This window comes from Salvelinus alpinus, chromosome 24 (genome assembly GCF_045679555.1).
Source record: "Salvelinus alpinus chromosome 24, SLU_Salpinus.1, whole genome shotgun sequence".
In the NCBI taxonomy this organism is placed as follows: domain Eukaryota; kingdom Metazoa; phylum Chordata; class Actinopteri; order Salmoniformes; family Salmonidae; genus Salvelinus; species Salvelinus alpinus.
Genome location: NC_092109.1, coordinates 19873567 through 19885566, shown reverse-complemented (window position 1 = coordinate 19885566; position 12000 = coordinate 19873567). Strand labels below are relative to the sequence as shown.

Sequence of the window (12000 nt, the reverse complement as noted above, 5' to 3'; positions counted from 1 at the left end):
ATGTTATTTTAATGGACAAAAAATAATAATCTTTAAACAATAAGAACATTTTTAAGTGACCCCAAACTTGTGAACGATAGTGTATATATATACACATACACTGAAGTATGTATACCAATGTTTGCATCTGCACAGTTCTTCCACCAAATTTGTTTTTCAAAAATGTTATGTGAAAATTATTACAAGTTTTCCTTGTATGGTTTGTTAAACGTTGAAATCAATGGTTTTTGTTTGGCATACATTTTAAAGTGAAAAGACAGAGTTAAAGTGTAATTCTGTTACATTGGAATTGCAAGTACGTATGTCTGTCAAGGCTATACACTGAGTATGCAAAACACTAAGAACACTTGCTCTTTCCATGACATAGACTGACCAGGCGAATCCAGGTGAAAGCTACAGTATGATACCTTATTGATGTCACTTGTTGAATCCACTTCAATCGGTGTAGATAAAGAGGAGACAGGTGAAATAAGGATTTTTAAGCCTTGGGACAATTGAGACATGGATTGTGTATGTGTGCCATTCAGAGGATGAATGGGCAAGACACATCGAGGCTGTTCTAAGGGCAAAAGGGGGGTGGGGGTATCGCTACTCCCTGTTTCGCTACTAATGTATTATCAAATTAATGATCTAAGTCTCAGATATAGTCAATAAATTAATGTTATTTCTAAGGCTACATATATTAATATGGGCTATCTTTGGATGTTTACTTGGTAGCTTATCTTAGATATTCATAATATTGACAGAGAAAAAAATAACAAAGGAAGAAAATAACTTTATTTGGCAATCAGGCACTTGTGAGTGTAGTAGTGTGATGTGGGGTTGGAGCTCTCTCACCACTTCCAGACTTTTGGGTGGGAGGGTGGACAATGATTATGCCATAGCGGATGCAAGCAATGTTCCCAAGCTCCCTGGCAGGCGTCATGGCAGGGATCAGTTATTTTTGCCTCTGTCGCATAGCTTCAGAGAACTCCTCGCTGAGGAAGATGTGAGGATTATGCAATTTAGATCTTCCCAGTCTCTCTATTGGTAGTCCTCCCAGTCATCCTCTTGGGTAATGTGCGTGTTGGGATATTTAGTCCTGCAACAACAGTGACCTCATGTGGACACATTGGCACCGCACACAGACTCTACACCTGCGCAATATCCATGACGACAGCGCTGTTACGTCGTTTACGCGCGGACACGACAATGGACTCTTGAGTCTGACATTTTGTTGCTAGCTAGCTGGGAAAGCAGCTAGTACATACTTTTTGTGCAGCTAAACCGTCAACATGTCTTTATATTGATTAATGTCGCTATATTATACATCATATAATTGAAATAGCAGCTAAACGACGTGCAAAAGATAACACTGTGCCTTCGAACGTGGGTGAGTGAGCGAATGAACTTCCTAGCTACGTTACTGTTAGCTTCTGATTTCATGCTTTATAACATCAGTTAGCTAATTAACTGTCATCCGTCTTCCTTTCAAATTGAATGAATATGATCGAAAAGCCTTGTCTCTTAACCTCATTGAGGTTAAAGACAATTAATTTAACTTTCCCAGTGTGGCATGGTACATCCAGCAGCCTAGCCAAATAAGTTTCACCTTCTATTTGTGTAACGAGACGAGATTTGGAAGGATGACCTAGCGAGATCCCTTCTAGCCTAATTTTACAGCAGCAGCATTTTATTTCGCAAAATGTTAGTGGACACAATGGTCCGGTTCATGCCTGAGCTGATCTGATCATCATTGTAACTGATCATCTGAATGGATGCCTCCCACAGAAAAATGGAATTACTTCCTGTGCTGGATCCAGAGGATAAACCACGAGCAGGACTGTGGTAAATAAACGTACAGTTCAACAAACTAGGATTAAGTTATACTAGACTTTCAATTCTGGTATTCATGACATGGTGTTCCTGTCTTTGTCCCCAGGTATGCTATGATACCCAGAGGAGGTGGTCCAGGAGTTAGTGTGGGCCACACCTGTATATACATCCCTTCTGAGGATGATGGCAAGGGGAAGGTCCTGATCATAGGAGGAGCCAACCCTAATGGCAGCTTTTCAGAATCCCACGTCATAAACCTGGGTAAAGACAAAATGTCACATCAACACAATATTATGCCTGGCACCTGTCTCTTTATTGTGTTTCATATCATTTCAATGTTTTATTTTATATCAATGAGTCAACTCATTATCTTACCAATAACATCAATCTGTTCTGATATATTCTTTGACTGACAGTTCCATGTTTGTCCCTCTCACCCTATCAGACAGTCACGAGTGGGACATTCCTGAATGGGAGGGTCTGGAGGCACGGTATGAACATTGCAGCTTTGTCCCTGAGAGCTGTCCACAGAGCCTGTGGGTGTTCGCTGGGGCACAGCAGAGTGGCAACCGCAACTGTGTCCAGAACCTACAACTCACAGGTATAGAGATTTGTATAGTGTGATTTTAATATATGGTTGTAGCTAAGTCGGAAGGTATAGATCTACAGAATGAAGTGTTGCATGGATTATTTTAGAGCGTAGTATCATAGAACAGCTAATGAATGTCTAGTAGCGGTGTTTGCAGAGTAACAATCTCCTTCATATCATGTCTGACTCTGAGCAATGTCCCATACCTTTTAGTCTCCTGAGGTTTTGTATTGCTACGTTTCCAGACGGTGGGTTGTGGAAGGGTGTAGAGGTGAAAGGGACGCCGCCCTGTCCCAGGACGTATCACACTAACTCAGCCAGCGTCGGGGACCGACTCTTTGTCTTCTCTGGAGGGGACTCAGGGGCCACACCTGTCTCGGACCCCAAGCTTCACGTCTTCAACACAGGTTGAAAATGCATGAATCAGTCTGCCAATACAACACATTCACACAGCAGTTACAGAGGAACCAGCCCAAATGTGGATCAAAAGCTCAGTAGTTAGAGGCAACAAGCTTGTTGGCCAAATTCAGCCTTTAAAGTTACATTTCAGAAAGTACCAACTGAATTTAGAGTTAGGAGGAGATATTTTGTGTTTTCCTCTGTCTCCGTTTTTAGTTTCCTGCGCCTGGTCTCAGCCAGACACACAGGGCAGACATCCCCCTGCAAGACACGGCCACGTGGTGACAGCGGTAGGACCCAAAATCTATATCCATGGAGGCGTGGCAGGAGAGAAGTTCCACAGCGACATCTACTCTCTAGACACCAGTAAGTATTCAAGTCAGTCATACACATGAAGAACTTGATCCTGCTTTAATTGTGTTATATTGTTTCCTTTGTTGAAATGAAGGACACAATAGAATAGAATGGAATGGCTTCCAGTCGAAGCTCGCATCATCTTCAAGACCCTGGTGCTTGCATAAGGAGCAGCAAAGGGAACTACCCCTCCTTACCTTTAGGCTATGCTCAAACCCTACATACCAACCCGAGCACTTTGTTCCACCACCTCTAGTCTCTTGGCCCTCCCACCCAAAGGGCCGGCAGCTCCCGCTTAGCCCAGTCGAAGCTCTTCTCTGTCCTGGCACCCCAATAGAGTACCACAGTATGTGTCATAATATCCATAAAACCTAGCGGTCAAACAGGGAAATGGTTCCAATCAATTTTCCTCCATTCATTTTTCCCATCGGTGATTTTAGAAACACTTAAAATAAGGGCTGTTTCATGTAGACTTACTCCGGCGTGACGTTTTGATAACTCTTAATCTCTCTAGGGCAAGGTGACTTTTATATCATATTTGCCTGTATTTACCCCGCAAAAATGAAATGCTAAATGACTGCTAATGTGGCTATCGTAAAGAATTACAAATGCCATGATGATCTGGGGGAGACTGGCGAATCGAGGCAATGATAAGAATCTCTGGATTAACTATCTAATGTTAGCTAAATGTAGTAATGAATATATTGGCTACATTTCTTTAAATTGGCCATTCTGTGAACTGTTTAAAACTGCAAGTTTTAAATTGACACAATACCTGTTAGCAAAGGTGTCAGCTAGAGATGACGTGCAAGAGCTTGCAGGGATTTGTAGTTTTGCATGACGTCTACTTTGATGCTAATTAGCATTTTCGAATCAGAATAAATAGAGCTGAATATATTGATAAAAGTCACCTCGAGATGTACATGGTTAGCAAACTGTCACCAGGGTAAGCCTTCACAAGAAACAGACCTTATTTTATGTTTTTCTAAAATCCCCTATGGGAAAAATGAATGGTAGAAAAACGATTGGAACCATTTCCCTGTTTGACCGCTAGGTTTTATGGGTGTTATGACACCTCCACTGTGGGGCTCTATGGTGGAACAAGCTTCCCCCTAAAGTCAGGACAGCAGAGTCCCTGCCCATTTTCCAAAAACGTCTGAAACCCTACCTCTTTGAAGAGTATCTTAAATAACTTTCCGGACGCACCTCTCCCTACAAAAAAAGGCACTTGTGTTTTCCTACTATCACTGACTTTGCTGATAAATAGTTTGTTGAGGGAAAATGTACTTGATACGATTGTGATGTTGTCTCACCTAGCTATCTTAAGATGAATGCACTAATTGGAAGTCTGCTAAATGACTCAAATGTAGTTCCAGTGAAATCTCCCATTCTGTGTTGGCATGAGAAGTGGTATGGCTGGTCCTGTTAACTATTTGGGTGCTACACTTTATCTAGGCAGTATGAAGTGGGAGAAGGTCCAAGCCAAAGGAGACATCCCCCCGGGGGTGGCTGCCCACTCAGCTGTGGCCCTCGGAAAGAACATCTACATCTTTGGAGGGATGACCCCAGAAGGGGCCAGCAATGCAATGTACAGATTTCAGTGTGGTGAGGCCAAAAATATCTACTTTGGAATGTTTATTGAATGTGGTATTTATTCTGGATCCCCATTAGTTGCTGCCAAGGTCTGGCAAAATGAAGGCCGTTATACCATTTTAAAAACATTACAATACATTCATAACAGATTTCACAACACACTAAGTGCGTGCCCTTCAGGCCCCTACTCCACTACCACATATATACAACACAAAATCAAATGTATTTATATAGCCCTTCGTACATCAGCTGATATCTCAAAGTGCTGTACAGAAACCCAGCCTAAAACCCCAAACAACAAGCAATGCAGGTGTAGAAGATCCATGTGTACATGTGTGTTTAGTGCGTATGTTATCATGTCTGTGTGTGTGCATGTGCTGCCTCTATGTTTATGTTGCTTCACAGTCCCCGCTGTTCCATAAGGTGTAGTTTTATCTGTTTTTTCAATCTGATTCTACTACTTGCATCTGTTACCTGATGTGGAATAGAGTTCCATGTAGTCAAGCCTCTATGTAGTACTGTGCGCCTCCCACAGTCTGTTCTGGACAAGTAGTGATGAAGTCAGTCTCTCCTCCACTTTGAGCCAAGAGAGATTGACATGCATATTAGTAATATTTGCTCTCTGTACATCCAAGTGCCAGCCGTGCTGCACTGTTTTGAGCCAATGGCAATTTCCTAAGTCCCTCTTTGTGGCACCTGACCACACGACTGAACAGTAGTCCAGGTGCGACAAAACTATGGCCTGTAGGACCTGCCTTGTTGATAGTGCTGTTAAGGCAGAGCAGCGCTTTATTATGGACAGACTTCTCCCAATCTTAGTTACTGTTTTAATATGTTTTGACCATGACAGTTTACAATCCAGGGTTACTTCAAGCAGTTTAGTCACCTTAACTTGCTCAATTTCCACATTGTTTAGTACAAGATTTAGTTAAGGTTTAAGGCTTAGTGAATGATTTGCCCCAAATACAATGCTTTTAGTTTTTGAAATATTTAGGATTAACTTATTCCTTGCCACCCATTCTGAAATGAACTGCAGCTCTTTAAGTGTTGCAGTCATTTCAGTCGCTGTAGTAGCTGACGTGTATAGTGTTGAGTCATCCGGATACATAGAGACACTGGCTTTGCTCAAGGCCAATGGCATGTCATTAGTAAAGATTGAAAAAAGTAAGGGGCCTAGACAGCTGCCCTGGGGAATTCCTGATTCTACCTGGATTATGTTGGAGGCTTCCATTAAAGAACACCCTCTGTGTTCTGTTAGACAGGTAACTCTTTATCCACAATATAGCAGGGGTTGTAAAGCCATGACACATACGTTTTTCCAGCAGCAGAATATGATTTATAATGTCAAAAGCCTCACTGAGGTCTAACACAACAGCCCCCACAATCTTTTTATCATCAATTTCTCTCGTGTAAGTGCTGTGGTTGTTGAATTTGTTTACTGTAAAATTGCATTGTATCTGGTCAAACACAAACACAAGGGTTGGTAACAGGCTGATTGGTCGGCTATTTGAGCCACTGAAGGGGGCATTATTATTCCAAGGTATTGGAATTACTTTTGCCTACCTCCAGACCTGAGGGCACACACTTTCTAGTAGGCTTAAATTGAAGATGTGGCAATGCCGGCCGCAATTTTCCATCCAAGTTCTCAGACCCCGGTGGCTTGTCATTGTTGATAGACAATTTTTTCACCTCTTCCACACTCACTTTACAGAATTCAAAATTACAGTTGTCTTTCATAATGTGGTCAGATATACTTGGATGTGTAGTGTCAGCAGTTGTTGCTGGCATGTCATGCATAATCTTGCAAATTAAAAAAATTAAGTAGTTGGCAATATCAGTCGGTGTTGTGATGAATGATGGATCTGAGTTTTCCTTTTTTACCAACATTTCATTGAATGTGCTCCAAAGCTTTTTATTATAATTCTTTCAATTATCTTCGTTTCATAGTGTAGTTTCTTCTTCAGTTTGGTCACATGATTTCTACTTTTGCAGTACGTCGCTCTCTCCCCCACCCTGTATATTGCGTCGTTTCTCTACTTTCAGATGTAATAATTGCCACACAAAGTCACTGTTGTGTCTATCCTGGAGAGAATATTTACTGACAGCCATACTGTTTTGGGATACTAATGCACCTTGAGTATTTTGTTTTACTCTTCTCATCCTGTGCAGACAAAAGGCGCTGGACCCTGTTGAAGTTTGAAGGGAACATGCCACCCAACAGACTGGACCACTCCATGTGTGTCTTACCCTGGAGAGTAAGGCCTGAGAGCACCAGTGGAGAGAGAGACCAGGCCCAGAGCTCCTCAGCGTCAGGGACCGTACAGCTGGCATTTGTGTTTGGAGGGATGGACACTCAGGGGGTCATACACAGTGACTGTGTTGTAACTGTCCTAACATGACCTTGATAGCTACTGCTCTGGGAAATACCATGTGCCTGTATGTTGAACTATTTGTCAATAATATTGCTGCAGTTAATTTTAGCACTACCTTTTTCAAACAAATCCAACCAGTGTCATAAGCTGCCCATCCATCCAATGACATATGATCATGGATCAGATGTTGGTTCAGTGCCAGTAGAGCCTAATTTACACCCCACATACATACGGAACTACAAGTATCTCTGCAAAATGGTGTTGCATGGCAGATGCGCACAGGCTATAGCGCAGGGCTCTCCAACCCTGTTCCTGGAGAGCTGCAGTCCTGATAAGCTGCACCAGGTTAGTTAACTGTGGGGAGTGAAAATCTACAGGAAGGTATCTCTCCAGGAAAAGGGTTGGAGAGCCCTGCCAGAGAGCGCTTAACATTTGTGTGGGATGTTAAACTTCATTAGCTGATCCCTCCAATCGGTGTATCGGGAGGGAGAAAAAGCAAATCCAGAAAATTGACTACTTCAAAATGGAGATAGCCTCAATGGCACTGCCCATGCTGTCACAGATGGTATTATGGTGCAGACCCCCAAATCATAACTCAACGCAGTTACATATGAATTTTAAACATGGAATAGTTTGGAAATTAACAGAAAATGACAGTCGATGTTCTGTGGTCAGAGGCAATAGGACGTCTACCCGCTGCACACAGCCATCGTCCGTTGTGGTGTCTCATTCTTAACATATGATTACCCATCAGACATGTAAATTTGCAGAATAATATCAGAGACAAATCAAAGACATTTGTATCAAACATTTATTTCAATGTCTTTACAGTAGAAAGTAATTTCTACAATGACCAGATTCAATAAATAACTTGTTAACATTGCTTGTGAACATGTTACCCTTTAACCCAGAAACCCCAGTCTAGCACCCACCCCACTAAACCCTCCCCCTAGAGAACTCCTTTTCAAACTGCCTGAGAACAGCAGCAGCGAGCCTCAAACAGGCCGACTAGTATACCTCCGCCACTCAGCGAAGAGAACGTCCCTCACGTTGAAACAATATTTCACAAGTCTTTCCAGCAGATTCATGGTTGCGTTTTTGCAGCCCCTTTTCTCACCATTTTAAGTCCAATATGTACATCTGTGCCACTCGACAGCCTTACAACTCATCCTTGTCGCCCTGATCTGCCTCTCCCTCTTCTTCTCCTCCCTCAGGCGGGGGTCCACCTGCACTTCCGTAAAGCTTGCTGACGATCGGCTGCACCACCTCTTCCAGCTCCTTTTTCTTTGCCTGGAAGTCCTCCAGCTCAGCGTCTTGGTGAGACTCCATCCACTCAATCTTCTCCTCTACTGCTTTCTCTATGGTTTCCTTGTCCTCGGCTGACAGCTTGCCACCCAGCTTCTCCTTGTCGCCGATCTGGTTCTTGAGCGAGTAGGCGTAGCTTTCAAGCTCGTTGCGGGCATCAATGCGCTCCTTCAACTTCTTGTCCTCGTCGGCGAAGCGCTCAGCATCGTTGACCATGCGCTCAATGTCCTCGGGAGTCAGGCGGTTCTGGTCATTGGTGATGGTGATCTTGTTCTTGTTGCCTGTTCCCTTGTCCTCGGCTGTGACGCGCAGGATGCCGTTGACGTCAATCTCGAAGGTGACCTCGATCTGGGGCACACCACGAGGTGCAGGGGGAATGCCAGTCAGGTCGAAGGTTCCCAGCAGGTGGTTGTCTTTGGTCAGGGGACGCTCACCTGGATGAAGGCGAGAAGCAGAATTTTAAACAGATGTCATTTTTTACAGTGGAAAACACCATTTATGGATGTAGCAATATGAGGCAGCGATTAATCAAAGGAGCTTACCCTCGTAAACTTTGATGGTGACAGTGGGCTGGTTGTCAGAGGCGGTGGAGAAGATCTGGGACTTCTTGGTTGGCACCACAGTGTTTCTGGGGATCAGCTTGGTCATGACTCCTCCCACAGTCTCAATACCCAGGGTCAGGGGGCACACATCCAGAAGAACCAAGTCACCTGATGGACAAGACAGGAAACCATTAGTTGTGATATACATAATAGGACAGCACTGATGTGTTATGACCTGTAGGTATCCATTGTTAGATTTAAAATCTAAGCATCTAGCCTACATTTCCTTATGTATAAATAATGAAGATACCTCAGGGTATAGCCTTAACTTAGCATAGTGCATGGCGTAAGCACATGGACCAAGACCCACCTGTGTCCTCCTCTCCAGACAGCACTCCAGCCTGCACGGCAGCTCCATAGGCCACAGCCTCATCGGGGTTGATGCCCCTAGAGGGCTCCTTGCCGTTGAAGAACTCCTTCACCAGCTGCTGGACCTTGGGGATACGGGTAGAGCCACCCACCAAGACAATCTCGTCAATGTCGGTCTTCTTCAAGTCAGAGTCCTCCATCACCTTCTGCACGGGCTTCATGGTGGAACGGAACAGGTCCTGATAGACAAGTAATACAAATGGCAAATTAAAAGAGGTTCCATGAATGTGTTTTCAATTTGAATGTTCCAAGATCAATGGGCCAGCAGTGTCACTGTTGTATGGTCATTTGAACCAACTTACCATGTTGAGCTCCTCAAACTTGGCACGGGTCAAGGTTTCTGAGAAGTCCTCTCCGTCGAAGAAGGACTCAATCTCAATGCGAGCCTGGTGCTGGGCAGACAGGCCTCTCTTGGCCTTCTCCACCTCACGACGCAGCTTCTGCACCGCACGGTTGTCCTTGCGCACGTCCTTACCGTTCTTCTTCTTGTACAGCTTGATGAAGTGCTCCATGACACGCTGGTCAAAGTCCTCTCCTCCCAAGTGAGTGTCGCCGTTGGTGGCGACTACCTCAAACACGCCGTTGTCGATGGTCAGGAGGGAAACATCAAAGGTGCCGCCACCCAGGTCGAACACCAGGATGTTCTTCTCACCGTCCTTCTTGTCCAGGCCGTAGGCGATGGCAGCTGCAGTTCTGGAATAGAGGGAAACAGATGTAACCAGCATGGTATTGGCAGATATTTTCAGTGATTGAAATAAATATTGGGCCAGTCATTCTAATGTTAATTCAGTTTCTGCATTGTGAAGACAAACACACTTACGGCTCGTTGATGATCCTCATAACATTCAGGCCGGCAATGACTCCAGCATCCTTGGTGGCCTGCCGCTGGGCATCATTGAAGTAGGCGGGGACAGTGACCACAGCGTGTGTCACTTTCTTTCCCAGGTAAGCCTCGGCGGTTTCCTTCATTTTGGTGAGAACCATGGCAGAGATCTCCTCTGGAGCGAAGGTCTTCAGCTGACCTCCACCGATGTCCACCTGAATATGGGGCTTGCTCTTCTTCTCGATAACCTAGAAGATTTAAGTAGCCACCATTAAGCATTTCTCCTCTAAAAACAATTTCAGAGCTACTTCAGCATAGTTATATGCTGAATAAGTAGTATATTATTTGCATAGTGAGTGCTTCAGGCGATTAGGGCAGGGAGTGTGTTTGTTAGGGCTCACCTTGAAGGGGAAGTACTTGATGTCATGCTGCACAGCAGAATCAGTCCAGGCTCGGCCAATCAGTCTCTTGGCATCAAAAACTGTGTTCTCAGGGTTGGAGGTGAGCTGGTTCTTGGCGGCGTCACCGATTAAACGCTCCCCCTCTGCGGTGAAGGCCACATAGGATGGAGTGATGCGATTTCCCTGGTCGTTGGCAATGATCTCAACACGGCCATTCTTGAACACACCAACACTGGAAAAGGAGAAGCATATAGATGAGAACCATGGAAAGTATCAACTACATCACTTGACATGATACGCTAGAGTCCTTTAGCCAAATGATTGGGAGTATGAGACCTAAGATTACATTTTCTATTCATTACAAAATGCTTACCAGGAATAGGTGGTCCCCAAGTCGATGCCAACCACGGTTCCCACACTTTCCCGCTTGTCGTCATCATCGGCAAACACACTGCTGGCGACCAGTAGAACCACGCACAAAAGCCTCATCTCTATTCTGTGTCTATTCACTCAACTCTTTGAAGTACTCTGTCAAAAAGAGAAAGTCAAGACACTATAAATGTTGTTGCTTAGTTCACGGTGTAGGCCTTTCATCCTTGTACATCTAACGGAACGAGTTAATTTGGCCCTCTGATGAAGACATGACGGTGCATACTGGTGTGTGTAGACTCCGAGGGTAGCCCACATGCTAACAATAATAATAAAAATAATAATATGATGAGCACAAGATTACCGGTAATAATGTGCCCAAATGAAGCCAACATTACATTTGGTAATTAAAACTTTTGTCGAAGTTATAAAAATTAAAAAAAAACGAATATCTAGTGGTTGGCTAGCTAACATCTCCATATTATAGGGATTTAAACTAGAGCTAGTGGTTAGTTAGCTGCTGATGCTGCTTGACCAATTTGAGACACCGGTTTCAAAAGGCGTGTACTCTAGCGAGGTAACTTAGCTACCAAACTGGCTGACCTTTTTCAAGCATGATAGCTAACGTTAGCTAGCTGACGAAAGACACAATTTAAAAGGGTAGCTAAACTGTTTTTAAACAATCTCCATGTTTAGATATAAATTAGTTAAACATTTAATTTATGGATAACCTGCTGGTCAGCTAACTAACTTCAGTTAAACAGGAAACTGCCCCCCCCCCCTCTGGCATTTATGTAAAATGGAATCTTTATTTTGAGCAACTTGCGTTTAATTCACATACCTTTGTAAATAATTCTTTGGAGTCTTCCTTTGGGGTTTATCTCAATGGAAGTTATTTGCTTCACAGCCTGTGTTCTTCAAAAACGCCTACGATTGTGAGTCTGTAAAATGATGTTTAATGAACGGTGCTCTCCGTATATAAGCCGTCACTTCTTCCCCATCGTGGAGG

At 43.8% G+C, this 12000-nt stretch overlaps 2 protein-coding genes across 2 annotated transcripts; one reads left to right on the top strand and one right to left on the bottom strand.

Moving 5' to 3' along the window:
- Positions 1-1155: 1155 nt before the first annotated feature.
- rabepk (Rab9 effector protein with kelch motifs) lies at positions 1156-8005 on the top strand. The gene is made up of 8 exons (XM_071363910.1): positions 1156-1372; positions 1771-1827; positions 1922-2076; positions 2261-2416; positions 2650-2811; positions 3020-3169; positions 4613-4762; positions 6920-8005. The coding sequence occupies exons 2-8, from the start codon at positions 1775-1777 to the stop codon at positions 7147-7149; spliced, it is 1056 nt and encodes a 351-aa protein (XP_071220011.1). The 5' UTR covers positions 1156-1372; positions 1771-1774; the 3' UTR covers positions 7150-8005.
- LOC139552301 (endoplasmic reticulum chaperone BiP) lies at positions 7916-11977 on the bottom strand. The gene is made up of 8 exons (XM_071363908.1): positions 11833-11977; positions 10996-11150; positions 10623-10854; positions 10219-10469; positions 9701-10091; positions 9340-9577; positions 8970-9137; positions 7916-8861 (listed from the first exon to the last, which is right to left on the bottom strand). The coding sequence occupies exons 2-8, from the start codon at positions 11109-11111 to the stop codon at positions 8281-8283; spliced, it is 1977 nt and encodes a 658-aa protein (XP_071220009.1). The 5' UTR covers positions 11112-11150; positions 11833-11977; the 3' UTR covers positions 7916-8280.
- Positions 11978-12000: the final 23 nt, after the last annotated feature.

Excerpts from the sequence above, each read along its gene's own strand:
- LOC139552301 (XM_071363908.1), bottom strand. The coding sequence starts at position 11,111 with ATGAGGCTTTTGTGCGTGGTTCTACTGGTCGCCAGCAGTGTGTTTGCC. Across the intron at positions 10,855-10,995 it reads TTGGGGACCACCTATTCCTG|TGTTGGTGTGTTCAAGAATG; the intron begins GTAAGCATTTTG and ends CTCCTTTTCCAG. Across the intron at positions 8,862-8,969 it reads CACCATCAAAGTTTACGAGG|GTGAGCGTCCCCTGACCAAA; the intron begins GTAAGCTCCTTT and ends GCCTTCATCCAG.
- rabepk (XM_071363910.1), top strand. The coding sequence starts at position 1,775 with ATGGAATTACTTCCTGTGCTGGATCCAGAGGATAAACCACGAGCAGGA. Across the intron at positions 2,812-3,019 it reads GCTTCACGTCTTCAACACAG|TTTCCTGCGCCTGGTCTCAG; the intron begins GTTGAAAATGCA and ends CTCCGTTTTTAG. Across the intron at positions 4,763-6,919 it reads AATGTACAGATTTCAGTGTG|ACAAAAGGCGCTGGACCCTG; the intron begins GTGAGGCCAAAA and ends CATCCTGTGCAG.